This window comes from Hypomesus transpacificus, chromosome 26, assembly GCF_021917145.1.
Source record: "Hypomesus transpacificus isolate Combined female chromosome 26, fHypTra1, whole genome shotgun sequence".
Lineage (NCBI taxonomy): Eukaryota > Metazoa > Chordata > Actinopteri > Osmeriformes > Osmeridae > Hypomesus > Hypomesus transpacificus.
The window spans coordinates 4,242,552-4,259,694 of NC_061085.1; the positions used below are offsets into that span (position 1 = coordinate 4,242,552).

The 17,143-nt window shown below is 43.4% G+C and overlaps 1 protein-coding gene across 2 annotated transcripts; it reads right to left on the minus strand.

The window, feature by feature from the left end:
* Positions 1–1,634: 1,634 nt before the first annotated feature.
* Positions 1,635–16,816, minus strand: LOC124487311 (apolipoprotein B-100-like). 2 transcript variants are annotated; one of them, XM_047049539.1, is made up of 30 exons: positions 16,737–16,816; positions 16,453–16,485; positions 16,173–16,285; positions 15,917–16,062; positions 15,649–15,796; positions 15,334–15,486; positions 15,123–15,247; positions 14,952–15,037; positions 14,391–14,841; positions 14,174–14,288; positions 13,931–14,077; positions 13,610–13,821; positions 13,275–13,470; positions 13,006–13,185; positions 12,680–12,883; positions 12,411–12,581; positions 12,115–12,320; positions 11,839–12,021; positions 11,630–11,760; positions 11,308–11,518; positions 11,007–11,179; positions 10,711–10,874; positions 10,521–10,630; positions 10,040–10,413; positions 9,857–9,915; positions 3,886–9,817; positions 3,691–3,802; positions 3,548–3,571; positions 3,018–3,204; positions 1,635–2,870 (listed from the first exon to the last, which is right to left on the minus strand). In XM_047049539.1, the coding sequence occupies exons 1-30, from the start codon at positions 16,789–16,791 to the stop codon at positions 1,878–1,880; spliced, it is 11,394 nt and encodes a 3,797-aa protein (XP_046905495.1). In that variant the 5' UTR covers positions 16,792–16,816; the 3' UTR covers positions 1,635–1,877. The 2 variants fall into 2 exon arrangements, with proteins under 2 accessions (XP_046905495.1, XP_046905494.1); XM_047049538.1 differs by having other exon boundaries at positions 3,886–9,915.
* Between the last annotated feature and the right edge of the window lie 327 nt (positions 16,817–17,143).

The window sequence follows — 17,143 nt, forward strand, 5'->3', positions numbered from 1 at the left end:
GGGAGTTTGTTCTTCCCTATGCATCCCACCTGCTCGGCTGCTCTCTCAGCCCGGTTTCAAGGTTGCTTCTGAAATGGAGAGATAACAACACAAAATACAGCCTGTTTCCCACACCCTGTGTGAGACACAATGTTTTAAGCCTGAGCACACTTCTAAGTTAATAAGACATCAATTTAGTAAGCACAATACATAACTTCAATACATGCATCCTTTATAAAGTCGTGCGAGCATTGTTCCCGTTGCTATATTCACTAGGGCACAGTGCCCGTGATGCATTTGGTGATTAAGTTGCCACAAATATTAATAACTGGAATTATAGATAGTACTATGCCCGTGATACAGCTAATGATTATAGTTCTAGAATTGTACTGTAATGTAATATAAATTCTTTACCCTCCTCCGCATGGGTTAAACCTTCTCCCATTTTCTCGACTGAATATTCAAGGGAGGTTATTATGGATGTCATTGTCGTCATATTTTCATTGTTTTCCCTTCTAAATGATTTGAGCTCAGCTAATATTGCTACACACGTTATCATCTTCACTCTCTGCAGGGTGTGGGCTAGCTGTGTCAGCGTTAGCTTATTTAGGGAGAAAGAATTTCGACTTTGCACTGTTGTTCACGACGGTAGGCTTTGCTTTCTCTCTTCCAGGTCTGCTCTGGTGACTCATATTGACATTCCATGCACCATCACACTACTTTTGAATAAATACATTAAGGGAGGAATTGGAAAAGGGTTTAGGTTGGTCGCTGCTTCACTAACAAGCAGCTGCCATGACAGTCATCGAAACCGGAAGTCAGTGGGATCTTTTTTAGGCTGAAATTTAAGCACTGTCATGTAATGTGAACTACTACAATTCATTCAATACTATTGACTAGTAACACACCATTTCTACACTGAGACCCATGCATCGTTGACCCCAACGACAACACGGGTGTACAGAAGACAACAACTGAGTACATCGGAGCGGCGTTTGCTGTCAAGTCAGACAGTGCCAGCTGGAATACATGGGCTGCCTATACATCCGCCACCTAGGAGAGCGTGAGGGTTGAGCAACAGTGATTGACACAATGGACTATAGTTCTGGACTTTTGTGGGACTTTGATTCTTCTTTGGTTGGTTTGTGAACTGGTTAGGGGGAAGGATGATATGTAGATTCTATTGTAAGTATTCAGGGGGGCAATAGTACAGAATCATCCAACATTTGAGTGTACATTTCTGTGTTACTGTTAAATTGCCATTGGACATGACAATATGAATTAACACAGGTGTAGTTGATGAGTGAGATGACATGGTCAGCTCAAATGCAATGCCAGAATAAGGCTTTGCTTATTGGCTACTGTAACATAAACTAACTGTACTTTCATGATAACTATCAGATAGACTGTCAGGCCCTTTTTACCTGTAAATATACACTGTTTACATATGTTATTTGTGTCTTATTTCTGCAGAGAAACCTTTGGACCATCATACAACCATCATACACCATAATAGGAGTGTTCTATCACCTTCCATCCAGTGGTAGGCAAAGGTCATCACAATTCTGTATTTACATCCTACTTCCCCCATAAGTCAACTAAGCAATACTAAGGCTTCACAAATTATTCACATACAAATTTCAAACATACAAAAATGCGGTATAAATGTTTTAATTATTTATTTACTTACTCATTGCATCTTGAAAGATACAGACAAATAGAGTAGATCAGTAGGTCTTGTCACAGAATACTCATTTCTATGTTGGTGTTTTATATAAGTTGCCATGTACACAAGAACAATACAATAGCTGCATGTTGATTTTAAAGCTTTTAATTCCATGCCAACTCTGATTCTGAGTTCTGTGAGAGATTAATGTTAAATAGTTCACTAGTGAAGTTTACTGGCTGAAGTTGAAGGGAAGGTCAATCTCAAGCCTTCCTCCCTTAACTTTCACATAGGCCTCCTCGGAAGCATTCTGCAGGAAAGCAGATACGGTGTTGTTGAACTGGCTCACCAAAGCGTTAACCAGCTCCATGACGTAATCAATTACTTGATTGACCTGCTCCATGCTGATATGAGTATTGACCTGGTCTAGGACATTCTTGATCAAGGAGACAAGGTTTCCATAGATAGCATTGATGTAGATGGCAACCGCATCCAGAACGTCAGATTTCAGAGTGTCAACAAATTGCTGGGCCTTCTCAACGACAGCTGTCTGCGTCTCACCTAGCTTTTCTAGAATCATGTCAAGACTCTCCAGATGCTTGATAAGATCCACAATCTGGGCCAGGATGTTCTTCACGCTGTTTCTAGCCTCGTCAATAAACTGAGCACCGGACATGACAGTACCAATTGGCATAGTGACCTGAATATTGCTGATCATGTCCATCAAGGCATTGAACGTGCTCTCAACATTGGCAAGGAGCATCTGGACAGCCCGTTCGAGCAATTGAGCAATGCCAGTGGTCAGCTTCTTGAGAACTTCAGGAAGAGTGGTCATCTCCTCTGAGCCAGGCAACTTGAACTGGATTTCACGCAGGGACTTGACGGCAGCATCCAGGAAGACCTGGACGGTCTTCTGGTACTGGACAACTGTGTTCCTGAAGAGGATGGACAGTTGGCTCAAGTCTGCAGCATGGTTGTTAGTTGTGCTGTATGCCTCCTCAATAAGGTTGATGACTGCACTCTTCAGCCCAGACACCTGTCCAAACAGTTGATACTTGTCAGCAAAGTTGTTGAGAGTGGATGTAATGGTAGGGAGTCTCTCCTTCAGGCCCATGAGCATGTCATTAGGAGCTTCCATGTTGTAGGCAATCTTTAGCCTCATCCTCTCAGTGTCCTGAACAGATGCTCTAATGATTAGGATGTCCACGTCATCTTCAGGGGCAGACTGTTAGGAAGAGAGACATTGTTTATAGCACACATGAATCCTTTTGATTTGATTCATAATCCAGAACAATGATTCCAAGATTGTAAAATCACCAAGAATGGCCTACGATTGCACAATAGTAATAGCACTGATTTGAAATGTTCTTACGGCATAACGACTGTAGAGTCTAGCGTTCAGCTGAGATGGAGTCCTGCCCTGGAGTTGAAGACCCAAGAACCCAGTGGATGGAGTTGAGACAGAAGCACTGATTCCGTCTCTGCGAGCGGCGTAACGGAAATTCACATCAGTGAAGGTAGCGCTGGTGATGTCCACATTTAGGGTGAGCCTGGAGTCACTGAAAAACAATATTTAGTAAAAGCATGATCACCTTGGGGAAGGAAAGGTAATGTACAAATGTATTTGATAGGGGTGGGAATCTTTTGGTACCTCAGGATTCGATTCGAATCGATTCTTGGGGTCACAAATCGGTTAAAAATCGATTCACAATTTTTCTTTATTTTGAATTTAAAAAAATGTATATATATATATATAAAAATCTATACGTTTTTTACATTTGTGAATCGATGTGAATTGCTAGAAGACTGAATCGCGATTCAAATGTGAATACATTTTTTCCCCCACCCCTAATATTTGGTCATCTGACAGATGTTTACATCTAAGTATTGTGTAATATTTACCTTCCTTCCTCTTGGCGTTTCTTCCTGTAGTGGACAATCATGGTTATTTTGAATGCACAAGAACACAAAGTATGAGTAACCGAACTGTAATTATCCTAAATACATCCATAGCCGCACTACATTCAAGGCACGTGAAATCTTACCTCATAACCTGGGAAAGAACATGCTGAATGTCCATGGTCAGGTCAGCATGTGTCAGGGCAGCTTTGCCAGTCAGACTCAGGATGGCATTCTCCAGGCCAGCAGTAATAGAAGCTGTTAAACCAAGAAGTGTATCTTTCAAGCCTTTTTTATGAGTTAAGATAAAAGTAAAATGCCTATGAAATGGTATAACTCACCATCTAGGTCATAATCCAGGAAGACAATGATAGAGGTAGCAGAAGACTTGAGGGTAACTTTGAAGATAGGGGCATCACCCTCAATCTCAGCTGCCAGACTTGTGGTGTACACAGGCGTGACAATCTTGGCAGTGGTAGAAACCTTTTGCTTGGGTGCTGTCAGCTCAACAACAGTCTTCTCAAAGATGGTAATATCACCAAAGGTGCTTGGCTGAGACATGGCAATCTCAACATCAGCATTCAGGCTGGTTGTTGGTGCAAGATCAATGGTAGCCTGGGCTACATGCTTCCCATTAGTGATGAAGGTCATCACATTGGCCTCATTGTTGCTAGTTACCTTGAGAACCACATAAACACGGGTCAGAGAAGCCTCCACAGCCAGGTTCTCATCCACATCAATCTCAAGGATCTTGGTCTCACCGTTGTTGAGTTTAGCATTGGCAATGAGCTTTGAAGTGGAGCGCAGACCATCAGCATTCAAGTACATGTTAGCCTCATTGTCTACAGCGGCCAGAAGTGGGTAGGTCTCCAGGATAGTGCCATCAAGGTTGATCTTGGTGAAAGTCTCCATGGAAATATGGTCTCCAAATGCTTCCTCTAGCTTCAGGCTATGGTCAAGATCTGCCTTACCAACAACATTGATAAGTGGCAGGTGGAAATCACCCTTCAGCTTCAATGTGGATGCAGCATTTGCATTGGTCTTGAGGTGTGCCGCAAACTGCTGGTTGGCCTCAACGTTGAGGATGGGCAGGGCAATCTTAGCAACAGTAGAAACAGAGACATCAGCCTCCATGTTGTCGGTGTTCAGGGTGATTGAGCTGTCATGTGTTCCCTCAATGTGGGGGTTCTCCAGAGACAGAGCAGTGGCCAGTTTCAGCCCTCTCTTGGTGGTCAGACTGGTGGTACCGTCAAGCTTTGCTTTCAGAGCATCAAACACAGAGGCAGAGGTTGCACCCAGGCGGAAGACAAGGTCATCCTCAGCATAAAGTCCAGCATTGGCATTCAGATTAATTATAGCAGACTTGAATGACAAATCTGTGATCAAGTTACCCAAAGAAGGGATTCTGACCAGTCCCATGTGAACAAGGGGAGCAAACTGGCTCTTCTGGTACACAATCTTAACATCCACATCAACAGTCTGCTCAGTGGTGGTCAATATGTGCTTAATGCCACTGTGCTCATACAGATTCACATTGCTGATGGCTGGTGTGTGGATGTTAACAAAGGGTACATGAATCTCTGGAATGTTGAAAGGAGTGGTCAGGAAGTCAAGATTAGCCTCACCATCCATAGCTGCAAAGATGCCTGCCTGATTATTGTTATTGTCAATGGTCAAGTTGTAGGAGTATTTGTACTGGTTCAAGCGAACAAGAGCCACATTGTTGATATGTTGACCATCAGGCTTGATGGTAGCAGAATAATCATTCTGGAGGTCCATTTTGGTGGTCAGAGTTTCACTGATGGTGAGCTTGGTGTTTCCCTTGTTCTGAAAGTCAAGAACAACCTCATCTGGAGAAATCACAAGATTGAAAGAATTAGAGAGGATTCCACTGAGTCCACCAACAAGCTCCGAGTCATGGGCTGCCTTCAGCTCAACCTTCAAATCTCCCATGTTAGCATGTCCAGACGCCACCACCAAGCTGCTCTTGACAGCAGGGCCTTCTGCTTCAGAACGGGCATCAAATTTGAAGTAACTGAGTATTACAGCTTCAGCATTCATGGTCTGCTTCATCTTTAGAATGGCAGTGTCCGTGTCACTAGTGAAGGTCAGCTTTGCAGTGCTGGGATTGAGGGTAAAGTGTAAGTCACTCTTGTGGGTGCCGTCATGGGAGTTGAACTTGGCAGTGCCTTCATTTCCAATGGTCAGAACGATTGTAGTACCTTCCTGGCGAGCAACTGCCTTTGAAGTGAGAGCAGTCTCACTGCTAAGGCCAATGATTGGGAATTTCAGCTGGTGGTTATAAGTGGTGTCAACAGAGGCAGACATACCACCCTCAGTGGCAAAGAAGATGTTATTAACAATGTCAGCTGTATAGGGGGCAGTTGTGGCCTTAACTGTGGTCTTAGCTGAGGCCTGAGCTGCTATGCCATAGAGGGTCACCGAGGCCTGGTGTTCAACTGCCAGAGCAGAATGTGTGAACTTCAATGTCTCTGCAACAATCACACGGCTCATCTTGGGGATAGCAATGCGAGCAGTGGAATCCAGATTGTAGTTGAAGATCTCAAAGCTGGGAGATGTGGCCTGGGAAGTCAGGAAAACTGTTAACTGAGGGGTCATCTCACTGTCAGTTGAGTTCTGGAGCTCAGCTGTGGTCCTAAGGTTGTAGATGGGAGTGCCGATTCTCACTTCCCCATAGAGCTTTCCAAAGGATGGTATCATGACCTCACATGGGATTTTTGGCAGCTTGATCTCAGGGATCTGGAGAGTAGGAATCTCCAGCAGCTTCTCAATAGGAACATGAGGGAGAGACGGAAGAGATATCTCTGGAAGGGTGATCTCTGGGAGGGCGATTTCAGGAAGAGTTGGCAGGTAATTCATGGTCAGTTCTCCAAAGAAAGCATCCACATCAAACATCTTGATCTCAAAGTTGGAAATAAAATCAATGAGCTCAACAATTCTCTGCTTGATATCATCAACGGTAATGGTTAAAGCAGGCACAGTGTGGAAACCGAGGATAGTAAACTCAGGGATGTCCAACTGTGTTGGTATTTCAGCCCCTTGAAGCTTCTCAAGTGTAATCTTTAAGGAAGGTACAACAAGGTCTGTAAGAGGGATGGTAAATGAGGGGAGGTCTAGCTCAGTTGCCTTCAGTCCAGTGACAATGCCCTCAACAATCTGCTTAACTTCACCAACAATTGGTTGCTCAGCAATCCCACTCTTAATAACCTCAACCACATTGACTAACGCATCAGTGATGATAGTGATGGCCTTGGTATAGTAACTGTTCACTAACTGCAGGTAGGAAAGAATCTCAGCTTTCACATCCATTTCAGAGATCTTCTGCTTAAGAGTATCAAGGACAGCTTTTAGGTCATTCAGCATGGCATGGTCAACTACATCCCTCACTTTTTTGATCAGGTCTGCAACTTTGATTTCCCTTAGTTGTTCAATGGAGGTCATTACAGATGACAGAACAAAGTTGACAAAGTCTCTTGTAGCTTCAAACTTCTGTGGAATTTCAAGTGCCTTAATCAGCTCATTCAGGTAGGTGGTGTAGCCACTGATCATCTGGTTGACCTCATCCACATGAGCATTGTAGTCAAAGGACTTGATCTTCTGGACAACAGAATCAAGATTCTCATTCAAGTGATCAATCACCTGCTTCATCTCAGTAGCTTTCAGGTAGTTGATGGCTTCCTCCAGCACCTGCTTTACCTTGGCAGGAATATCAATGGATTTCAGACTGTTTGCCACCACCTGAATAGTTTCATCAATTTTGAACTGGTGAATGAGTTCCAAAACCTTCTCCAGGATGGCCTCAACTTTCTTGTCAGCTTCTAACTGGACAATAACTTCTCTTAGCTTTCCATGGAGAGCATTGACTTTTCCAATGATGTCAAAGTCTAGAATCACTTCCTTGACAGAATCCACAAACTTGCTGATCACTTCGGTGGGTATCTGAGCCATCAGCTCCTCGATGTGGGCTTCTAGGTGTAAGGAGGCAATGAAGCTCTTCAGATCCTCAAGGAATTTGGATGTGTCAAAGCTTGTTATAAACTGTTTCAAGACACCAAGAACCTGCTCCACCTTGGCCTTAATATCAATGTCATGGAGGAAAGCAATGCTGGTGTCCTTCAGTTTCTGCATGTCGATCTGCTTGATCAGCTCATCAATGGTCTCAATCACAGCAACAATCATAGCTCTGATGTCATACTCTTCATAGAAGGTGTTCATCTCCTGCTGAATTCTTTGGATGACAGTTTCAGACAGAGTACCACTCATAATCACTTCCTTGGTAGCAGCAACAATGATCTCTATGCGGGATGCAATGTCAGCCAGCAGTGCCTCAATGGCAGACTTAAGGTTAGCAAGAGTGGCTTCCAGATCTTCTACAGTTATAGCATACTCCTGTGTGAGGGCAATGAGGTTCTGTTTAAGCTGGACAGCCTTACCTTCCAGATTCAGATGAACAGCAAAGTCACTAATACGCTGGGGCAGAGCCTCAAGCTTAGCCTTGATTTCTTCATTGTTGAGGTAATTCTGCAATGCCTCTGCCATGCTCACACTGGTGATCTTGATGCTTTCCAGGATTGCTGGCAAACTTTCAATCAGTGGCAGCTGAATAAAGTGGCTTTCTGTGTTTTTATCATACTTAAGGAAGCCAGACATTGTAAATTCCTGTTTTTCACTGTCATCTGTGTTCAGGAGGTTAGTGAGGAGTGTGCTGGAGACTTCCAATCCAAGCCTTTCAGCGTTGTGGTAGGCTTCGACTTCTTGGTTAAGGGCATGGTCGTTAACCTTGGACTTCAACCTAAGTACGGCTTTCTGCTCCTGAGGAGTCATAAGTGCATCTAGCTTGTTGTCAACTGTGGTCTCCAAAGCGAAGCCATTGTCAAGCAGCTGGGTGACTGAGGCTCTGCATTCATGTGAGCTAGCTAAAGCCAGGGGCTGTGCTTTAACAAGGAATTTGCCATAGAGTTGAGCACTCTGCTTGCCGTACAGGGTTAGGTCACCATCGGCATTGAAGATGGCATCAAGATTGAAGTCAAAAGGAATAACACTGGCACGGATAGTGTGGTCGAAGCGGAGAGGCTGGGAGTTGAAGCGAGCATCATTGTGGATCCTGGCAGCAAGACCAACAACTTCAAGCTCTGTGTTCTGGCTCATGTGGGTTCCAAGGAGTTTTCCAATGATACTGCACTTAGCATTGGCAGTCAGGTCAGCGTAGTTAATTTCATAGGTGTGCTTGATCTCCTCCTCACCATATGCAGCCTTCAAGCTTCCAGTAAAGTCTAATTTGTAGAGCTCTGCCTTCAGCTGAGCCTCATTGACCAGGTTGGCATCCAGCACCTTCAAGTGGTTGTTAACATTTGCTGAGACAGTGTAGGGCTGCAGATCAATGGTAATATCATGAGTGTATGATGTTCTCTCAGTGACAATGGCTTCAGCCTTTGAGGTGAAGGCCAATGTAGACAGAGTGAGGGTCAGAGCATTGGTGTTTTCAACCTTAACATCATTCAGTGCAGCCTTTGTGTCGATGGACAGGGTTGCCTTGGAAGAATCAAGTCCAGCAGCAAAGGTGTTCTCAACAATCAGGGGACTCTGGAGGGTTGTAGTGCCACTTGTGGCCAAGCCATCCTTGTTCATAGTCAGAGTGGCCTTCTGTGTAGCTTCATGCTCAAACAGCTTTATATTAGCATCACTGTTCACAGCCAGACCATTGACATCTAGGGAGGCAGTAACTAAAGAATACACACGATTCTCAGTGTGGTCAGCATTGGTTTCCATCTTTAGAGTGACTGCTCCAGCCCCAGCAGAGGCCTCAGCCTGGTTGTGGATCTTCATGCCAACAGTGAGTGCATTTGTGTCACATTTCAGGGACAACTTGTTCTCTTTGAAAGACAGCTCGGCAGCATGAGTGAGGAGGTCTTCAAATGCATTGGTGTTAGACACAACAGCCAACTCACCATTGCTGAAGGTTGCTGCAAGGGTGTTCTGGACAGTAACAACAGTTGAATCGAATTTAAGCGAAGAATCAATCTTTGCCTCTGGCTTGAATGGGAAGATGGAGAAAGACTGGGTGGCAGTTGTACTGCCATAGACAGGTCCTGCCTTGACTGTTCCCTCCACATTGCTCTCAGCAGTGATTTCTTCAATATTGAAGCCAACTAGTCCAGTGTGCTCCAGAACTACATTTAGACCCAGGGGACTTGTTAATTCAATCTTGCTGCTGGATTTCACATTGATCTTGTCTGTCACTGTACCAACTTCTGTGATGCTCACACTGACATCGATGAGCTTGTGGCTCACAGAGGTCTGCACATGGGCCTTGATGGAGTCAGCAGGAGTGCTGGCGATCAGTCCAGAGCCTATAAATGAAATGTAAAGAAAAAGGCACATTTATTCATTAAGTATACACTGATTTTAGAAAGCATTGTAGAAAGTTTCCTTCTGCACGCATACAATTTGGTACAAAGAATATTGAAATTGTACCTTCAATCTTGATGGAGAGGATGTCCACTGGGGAGTTGCCTGCTACTTCAATCTTTGCTGAGTAGCTTGGGGTCTCAACAGCATCCCTGCCAGCAGAAGCGGAAGCCTCCAAATCGTACAGATTGCTGTTTACCTTGGTGGAAACCTCAGCTTTTCCAAAGAGAGGCACAAACACAGTGATTGTCTCAGGAACAAAGAGTTCAGGGATGGGAATCTGCATGGAGTGAACCTCAAGGCCAAACTGGGGCAGAGATAGGCGTGGGGTGGTCAGGGCAGGTGGGAAGTTGAGCTCTTCAGTTGATTTTCCTCCAAGAGGCATGGGGAGCGTGAGAGTGAAGCGGTCATCATTGAAATGATAAGCAGCCTTAGCCTCACTGTAAAATGCAAATATGATATACATTGATGTTTTAGATTTAATACATACATATTTGTTATACTCATATACATCACCTGTTACAGCAATTCACCCAATGTAACTTACGCATTCAAAAAGAGTTTCTCTGGCAGAGTAATCTCTGGCATCTCTGGTACTCTTAAGGTCTGAATGTAAGGAATATCAGCAGCATATTTCTCCAAGTAGATGTTGGTTGCCTAGAATTATATTTCTTGTTAGGCTTTTATCTAGAAATTATCTCAACAAAACAAGATGGTATTTCAAACTTAGACTTTACCTCCACAGACTTGGTGAGGATGTGGCGGACCTTCATGTCAGTCTGGCCCACCTGCAGATCAAGGGCATCATTGACAATCTTCTTGATTTCTTCAACGATAGGTAGGATGTTCTGGATCTCAGAGTTCATGTCAGACTTCACTTCAGCCTCAATCTTGCTGTTGTCTAGGAGGTGAGAAATAAAATACATAAACTGAGATGTGCAGAGAATTAAAGAACTTGCAAACTAGTTTTCCGTAGATATCTATGGTGATCCAAATAGATCTATTAAAGTGGAATTATTGAATGCCATTGTACCATATTTCAGGGAAATCTTCTGCACTGAGGTTGTCTCAGGGAGCTTGATGTCACTCTCGAGCTCCAGTTGTAGTTCTTCATCACGCTTCAGATGGGCTGTGACTGTGGCATCAGCCTTCAGTGATGGGACAAGCAGCTGGACCTGCAGCATAGCGTCCTTCAAGGCCTCAATTCTGAGAGAAAACAAATCATAAGCTTGTGTATTTTGGTTGATGACACAGGTTGATTCAAAGGTTACAGGTTCTTTGAATCCCAGGTTGATTCACAGAAATGAACATGTGGTACTGCAATGTCATCTTACTTGGCACGGCCAACCAGAGACAACTGAGGAATGTTCTTATTGATGAGATCAATAGAGATGGAGTGTGTTCCTTTGCCCTTTGTGTTTTCATCGACAACACCCAGTCTTAGTCCAACCTCCAGGTCATAGTCAGGGATCTGGATGTCGGTGGTGATGACATTTTTCCTCCTGTTGTACTTCACGGTTGCTGTGGCCTCAGTGGGCTCAGCACCTGTTTTTCCAGATTAAAAAGAGTTCAGCCTCCACCAGAAACAAAATGTTTGGTCGATGAAATGATAGTGTTCTATTTTGAAATAGAATACTTTTTGGATGAAAGTAATACCTTCTGCTTTTAGGACCATCTTCACTGTGTCAACCTTCTGGTTACCTTCTTCTCCCTCCATAAGGAGTTTGTAGGTGACAGTGGCGGAGTATTCAGACACATCACCTGTGGGGTGGAGCTCCACAGCAAGCCTTAAAATAATTGTGTGTCCATTAGAATTCACAACAAAATATATATTTTTAACATTAAATATATTTTCAAGTACTTACTTGCTGTCACCAGTGAACGGGAAGTAGGGGACAGTATCATGAGAGCTAGCATCAGTGTACTGCAGGACAGTGCAGTACTTCATTCCAGCAAAGACAGGTGTGCATTCAGAAACATCAACTTTATCTTCCACGATGGGGAGTATTTTCTTCACCTCAGCAGAGGTCACAGCTACCAAGGAGTTACTGTAAGTGGAGAAGAGAAAGTTAGTTTAGTTTGTGCTGTTATTGGTTTGTTATGATTATCATCATTATGACATTTAGTTGTTTGACACTAACGTGATGCTGATCAGCTTGGCAGGGCTCTGGAGAGCAGGGATGGTCAGCTTGACTTCACTCTCAGACACAGCAATCTTAGCTCTGAGCCCACTCTCGTGGTACAGGTTGGTGTGCATCTCTAGGCCAGACAGGACATACTCAGGGATATGAGAGCCAACCCGGGTCACAAACTCAACTCCAGCAGAGGGCATAAAGGAGAACTCAGCCTAAAGGGAACAAAGCATCTACAATAAGACAAATAATGTAATGCCAGTAGTAAAGAATTATGCTTGTAACTGTAACTAATAAAAGTATACCATGTTAGCAGCACTTTGAGCAATGCCTCCCTTGATACCAGGGGTGAAGGTACCAGAAAGGGCTATCTTCAGAGGCACACCAGTAGCAGTTGGCAATAAGAATTCATTGTCCATGAAGATGTAGTGAGCAAAGACCTCATTGTCCTCCTTGGTCATCAGTCCCTTAATCAGCTATAAGCATATGTAATAATTAATTGAAAGACATATTCAATAGCAGAAACATTGAAAATAATATAAATAGATATTGAAGTAATTTTCTGTATACATACATCAGTGGGGAACATCTTCACCATGTTGTCAATCATCAGAGCTGCAGAGTAGGCCATTTCTTCCATGTCTTTGGTCTTGAGGTACCCCAGCTCATTTCCCATCAGTCTCAGGTAAACCATAGCCTCAGGAGATTCCTGAGCCTTCAGATCCCTCACCAGTTTGTTGATGTTGCGGCCGATTTCTCTTACAAGATTCTGGGAAGTCTAGGATATATATATATATATATTTTTTTACAAAATGGAAGTTAGTGAGATGATTGATTGAAATTATAAATAGATACACAATTAAATGAGACGATAAAAGTGCATTCTTTTGAATACAATACCTGTCTCTTCTTTCTGTCAGCCTTCAGAGCAGGCAGCATGTTCTTCAGGACCTCATTTATTTCATGGGGCATTTTGTCAGAAACAAAGAAGATGGTCTTCAGTACTGTATCAGGGAAGAAGCCATGCTCACCGAAGAGAGTCTCAACTGTTGGCTCCAGTCCTTTACCCTCCATGCCAACCTGAAGAAGGCAAGAATGCATCATCAGAGAACTGTAAACATTAACAATTATGCAGAAAAGGCTTACAAAGAGCTTGATTTTCTTTTTACCTCCAACATGTCAATATCATAGCCAAAAGCTTTCAGGGTCATCTCCAGCATTACTTCCCTAGGCAGGTAGCTGGCACCCTCGAAGATCATGTTGCCTTCAACAGATGCAACCTTGTAATTGCGGGAGAATTTAGTTGGATCCATGACTGTTCCAACGTCATTACCCTGAAGAGCATCAAGGATCTTCTGTCTCAGTCTGTAAGGACGAATATATGGTATGAATGGTTAAAAACAAGCGTGATGAAAGACCAAATAATAAGGACGTTTATCTAAGATAGTACATATTATGTGAATATCTGACTGCAGTTTATTTTGAAACACATTTTTTTATATACCCCTGGGTCTCAGGCTCAGTGGAGGCCAATATGTTGGTCAGATGGGAGATGACAAAGCTTTTAGCCTGCTGGTTCTCCTCAATAGGCAAGGCGGTGGCCAATTGAGCCAGTTCACTTGTTTGAGGATCCTTCATCAACACCAGATAGGCAGCAACACGTTTCTGCAGAGGGCTAGCACTGTCCAAAAGGACCTGCATGAGTATTTCTCTTCCCTGTGACAAGAAAGACAACTTAGTTTTAGTAGGAACGCAAGTCATGTTAATTCTTCGTTGTGGTACTGGATTTTGTTTCTACTAAAGAATGGTTCCTAGTTTGGCTTGCCTCCTCAGGAACAGGTGTCTGTCTGTAGGCCTGGATGGCTGCTTGTTGAACCTCCAGGGTGGCAGCGGGCTGGTTCACGCACTGGATCACAGCGGTCCTCAGGGCAGGACTGGCAGCTCCCATGGCAGCGGCCATGTTACCAATAACCTGGAAACAGACGCAGGAAATGTTAGTCATATTAGATTTTTACCTTGTGTCAGAAGAAATAAAAACGTCATGTATTTTGTTTTATGGACTTCTCACCCTAAGGGTCATGAAAATATGTTCCTGGTCACCAGAGCAGTCCCCCAAATGGGCAGCCATAAACTCAGCAACAGCATGGATCTCAGGGGTCAACTTTCCTTCAGCTTTGTAGAACCTTGTATGGATAATAGGGAAAATATATTACATTAAAAAGGGCGATCAAGACTAAATGTTATCATTCTACCTTGAGTCACAAGCTAAGTAAGCGTTCTCTCACCTCTTGACAGCATTGCTCAATGCATACATGATGGGCTTGCTCTGCTTGTACTGAGCCATAGCCAGCATGTCATTGACCAGTAGGGCAGAGGGGTTAGGCAACAGGCCCATGGTGAACACAGCAGCATCAACCTCAACAGCTGAGGTGTCAAAGGTCCTGAGGATCTGCATGAGGGCACTGCTACATTCTGGTGTGCCGCACTGGGCCAGAACCTGGTATGTCAGGGGACCGGAAATTTCTAAGGCCTCTGGAACAGCAGGGCTCAGGGTCTCTTGCTTCATTCCACGGACCATGCTCACAAGCTTCTGGAAGAGGTGGGCTCTATTCTCTCCGTTGTTGGACTGAGACAAAGTGGCCAGTTCTCTCAGGACGGCCAGTCCTGCATCCTTGTCCTGAACAGCGCTCCTATCTTCAGCAGCCTCCATGGCCAGACCCTTGAGATTAGCCTCATCTGTAGAAAGAGAAAGATTGGACTGATAAATTGCTCCAGCTTTAAAAGTACATTTGCGTATTTTATATGGCTGTCAATCAGTTCCCAAATTAAACTAAGAAGACTCATACAGTTGTCGAAGACTCTCTCATTGTAGGCTGAAACCTCCAGCAGGGTCAAAGTCTGCTTGCCAGTGTTGGTAACTCCATATTGCCCCCTATGGGAATTTATAAGATAGTAATGAGTGCTAGACTAGACTATTTTCATGCATATTATGGAACATGGGGTTTGATGAAGCTCACTTGTGAGAAAAAGGCACCAAGATGTGGTTTTCAGTGCAGGCACCAGAGGTCATGTGCTTGTTCTCATTATCAAACTTGTAGTTGCAGGTCTGAGAGCTCCTGATCAGCTGGGAAAGGGGGTAGTGCTGTAGGAGGAAACGTGTTTTTGTTGTGAATTATTTTGAAGGGGTGTAATTGTATTTCACAGCAGTGACAAAAGCCAAAGTCTCACCATGCCAGAGATGAGGGCCAGGGGGCTGGTGTGGTCCCTCTGGGGGATGAAGTTGTCACATCTTGACAGGTCCCTAGTGAGGGTAATGTCAGTGGCTATGTCCTCCCTTGCATTGACAGTATTGTCGGTCTTACACATGCCATGGATGGTAGGCTAACATGGACAATGAAGAAGAAGAAAAAAAAATCACATTTAATAATGTAACTTTTCATGCATATTTACTGTATGTTACATACATACAACCAACAACAATTGACATATTTCACTGACAACATAATTTACACATACAAGAAACTAGGTGTTAGATGAACATACCATTCTCTTGTTCTTGTCTTCCTCCAGCAGGGGCACAGCAAGGGCAGAGACAATACCCCTCTTAATGTTCAGGATGGTCATGGGCTCATCCTCCTCAGGGTACAGTTTCACATCATAGACTCCCTCAACCACAACCTTCAGAGGATGTCTTAACAAGGAGAATATGACAAGCAATTATTCAATTTTAGCTCTTTAAAAATACATATTAGAAATACTTTACAGGGGCAGCCTAACCCAAGTAAAACAGAATTCAAAAAAAGAGACACACTTCTCCATGGCAGCTGCAAAGGCATCAGAGCCGGCAGCAGGTCCGAACACAGGATTGCCCTCTGCATCCGTATCAACCACCTCACTTAGGCTACAGCCTGTTGTGCGAAGGATGTAACTGCAGCTCTGAGGAACTTCAATCTCAACCTACACACAGAGCTTAGTGTTACAGAACAGAAACTGCATACAACCACATTAGGGAAGTCATCATTGTTGATGAACAGAAGAAAAGCTGAGTGGTCTGAAATACAACTTACTTTGCAGGAGCCTTTAGGTCCATTTCTTAGTTGGGAAGCTCCATTTATGGCATTCAGGGACTCGGCTTCATACTGGTATTCATACTTGTGGAAGGTCTTGTACCTTTGTGCCACTATGAATGAACATATGTAATGAATTGATACTGTTGGCAATTAAGTCATAATTATTGTGCAAAGGGCTGCAATGTGTTTATCAATCCATTTCATGTTTTCTGTTTCTATAAGAAGGCTTGTTTGTTGGCTAAACACACAATAATGTTTAAGGACAATAGGGACTCACGCAAGCAGGATGCATGTTCTTCTTCTTGGGCATCTGTAAAGTTGGTCATGAATTATGAATTTGCATGAAACAAGAAAAAAACAAAAAGTAAGGAAATCACATTTATATACTTTAAATATGTGATGGACATACAGTTATACATACATTTGTTTTATATGACTGATTTATAAGATAATTGATAACTAGGTAATAATAACTGTAAAATGTCTTCTTCTGACATAAATAAAAAGAACTGCACCAGAAACATGTGTAAGGTTTTAGAGAAGAGTCTGAGATATACTTACAGGTTAAGGCAAGGGTGCTTAGAAGCAGAAAAAGGCAGAGCTTGGCGTCACCCATTATGGGTTTGTTGAAGCTCTCTCCTTTGGGATTGGCGAGTACTCAGACGAGACTAATTTCACAGCCACAGCACAGACCTTTTATACCTTTGGTATTCCATAGGAGAGGGGTTGGGACGTACAAAAAGTACTGTCCCAGCTCCAAAGTCCATGCCATACGTCTGTGTGGAGGGACAAAGGCAACTAGTTTCATAAAGCTCTCCATGGATATGATAGCTAATATGCAGATTCAGTCTTTTTGCCTTGGCCAAGCATGTGCTGTCATCGCATGATGTATGTTCAAACGATAGAAAGAATATTCAGATATTCCATACATTTGGAGATATATTTATTATTACAAACATGCTACACTT

Bases quoted from the DNA above. Each gene is read 5' to 3' on its own strand.
- LOC124487311 (XM_047049538.1), bottom strand. From the start codon at position 16,791: ATGGGTGACGCCAAGCTCTGCCTTTTTCTGCTTCTAAGCACCCTTGCC. The intron at 14,842-14,951 runs GTATGAGTCTTC...CTCTTTCTACAG, and splicing joins TGAGAGAGTCTTCGACAACT to ATGAGGCTAATCTCAAGGGT. The intron at 13,471-13,609 runs GTATATAAAAAA...TCGTCCTTACAG, and splicing joins ACTGAGCCTGAGACCCAGGG to ACTGAGACAGAAGATCCTTG.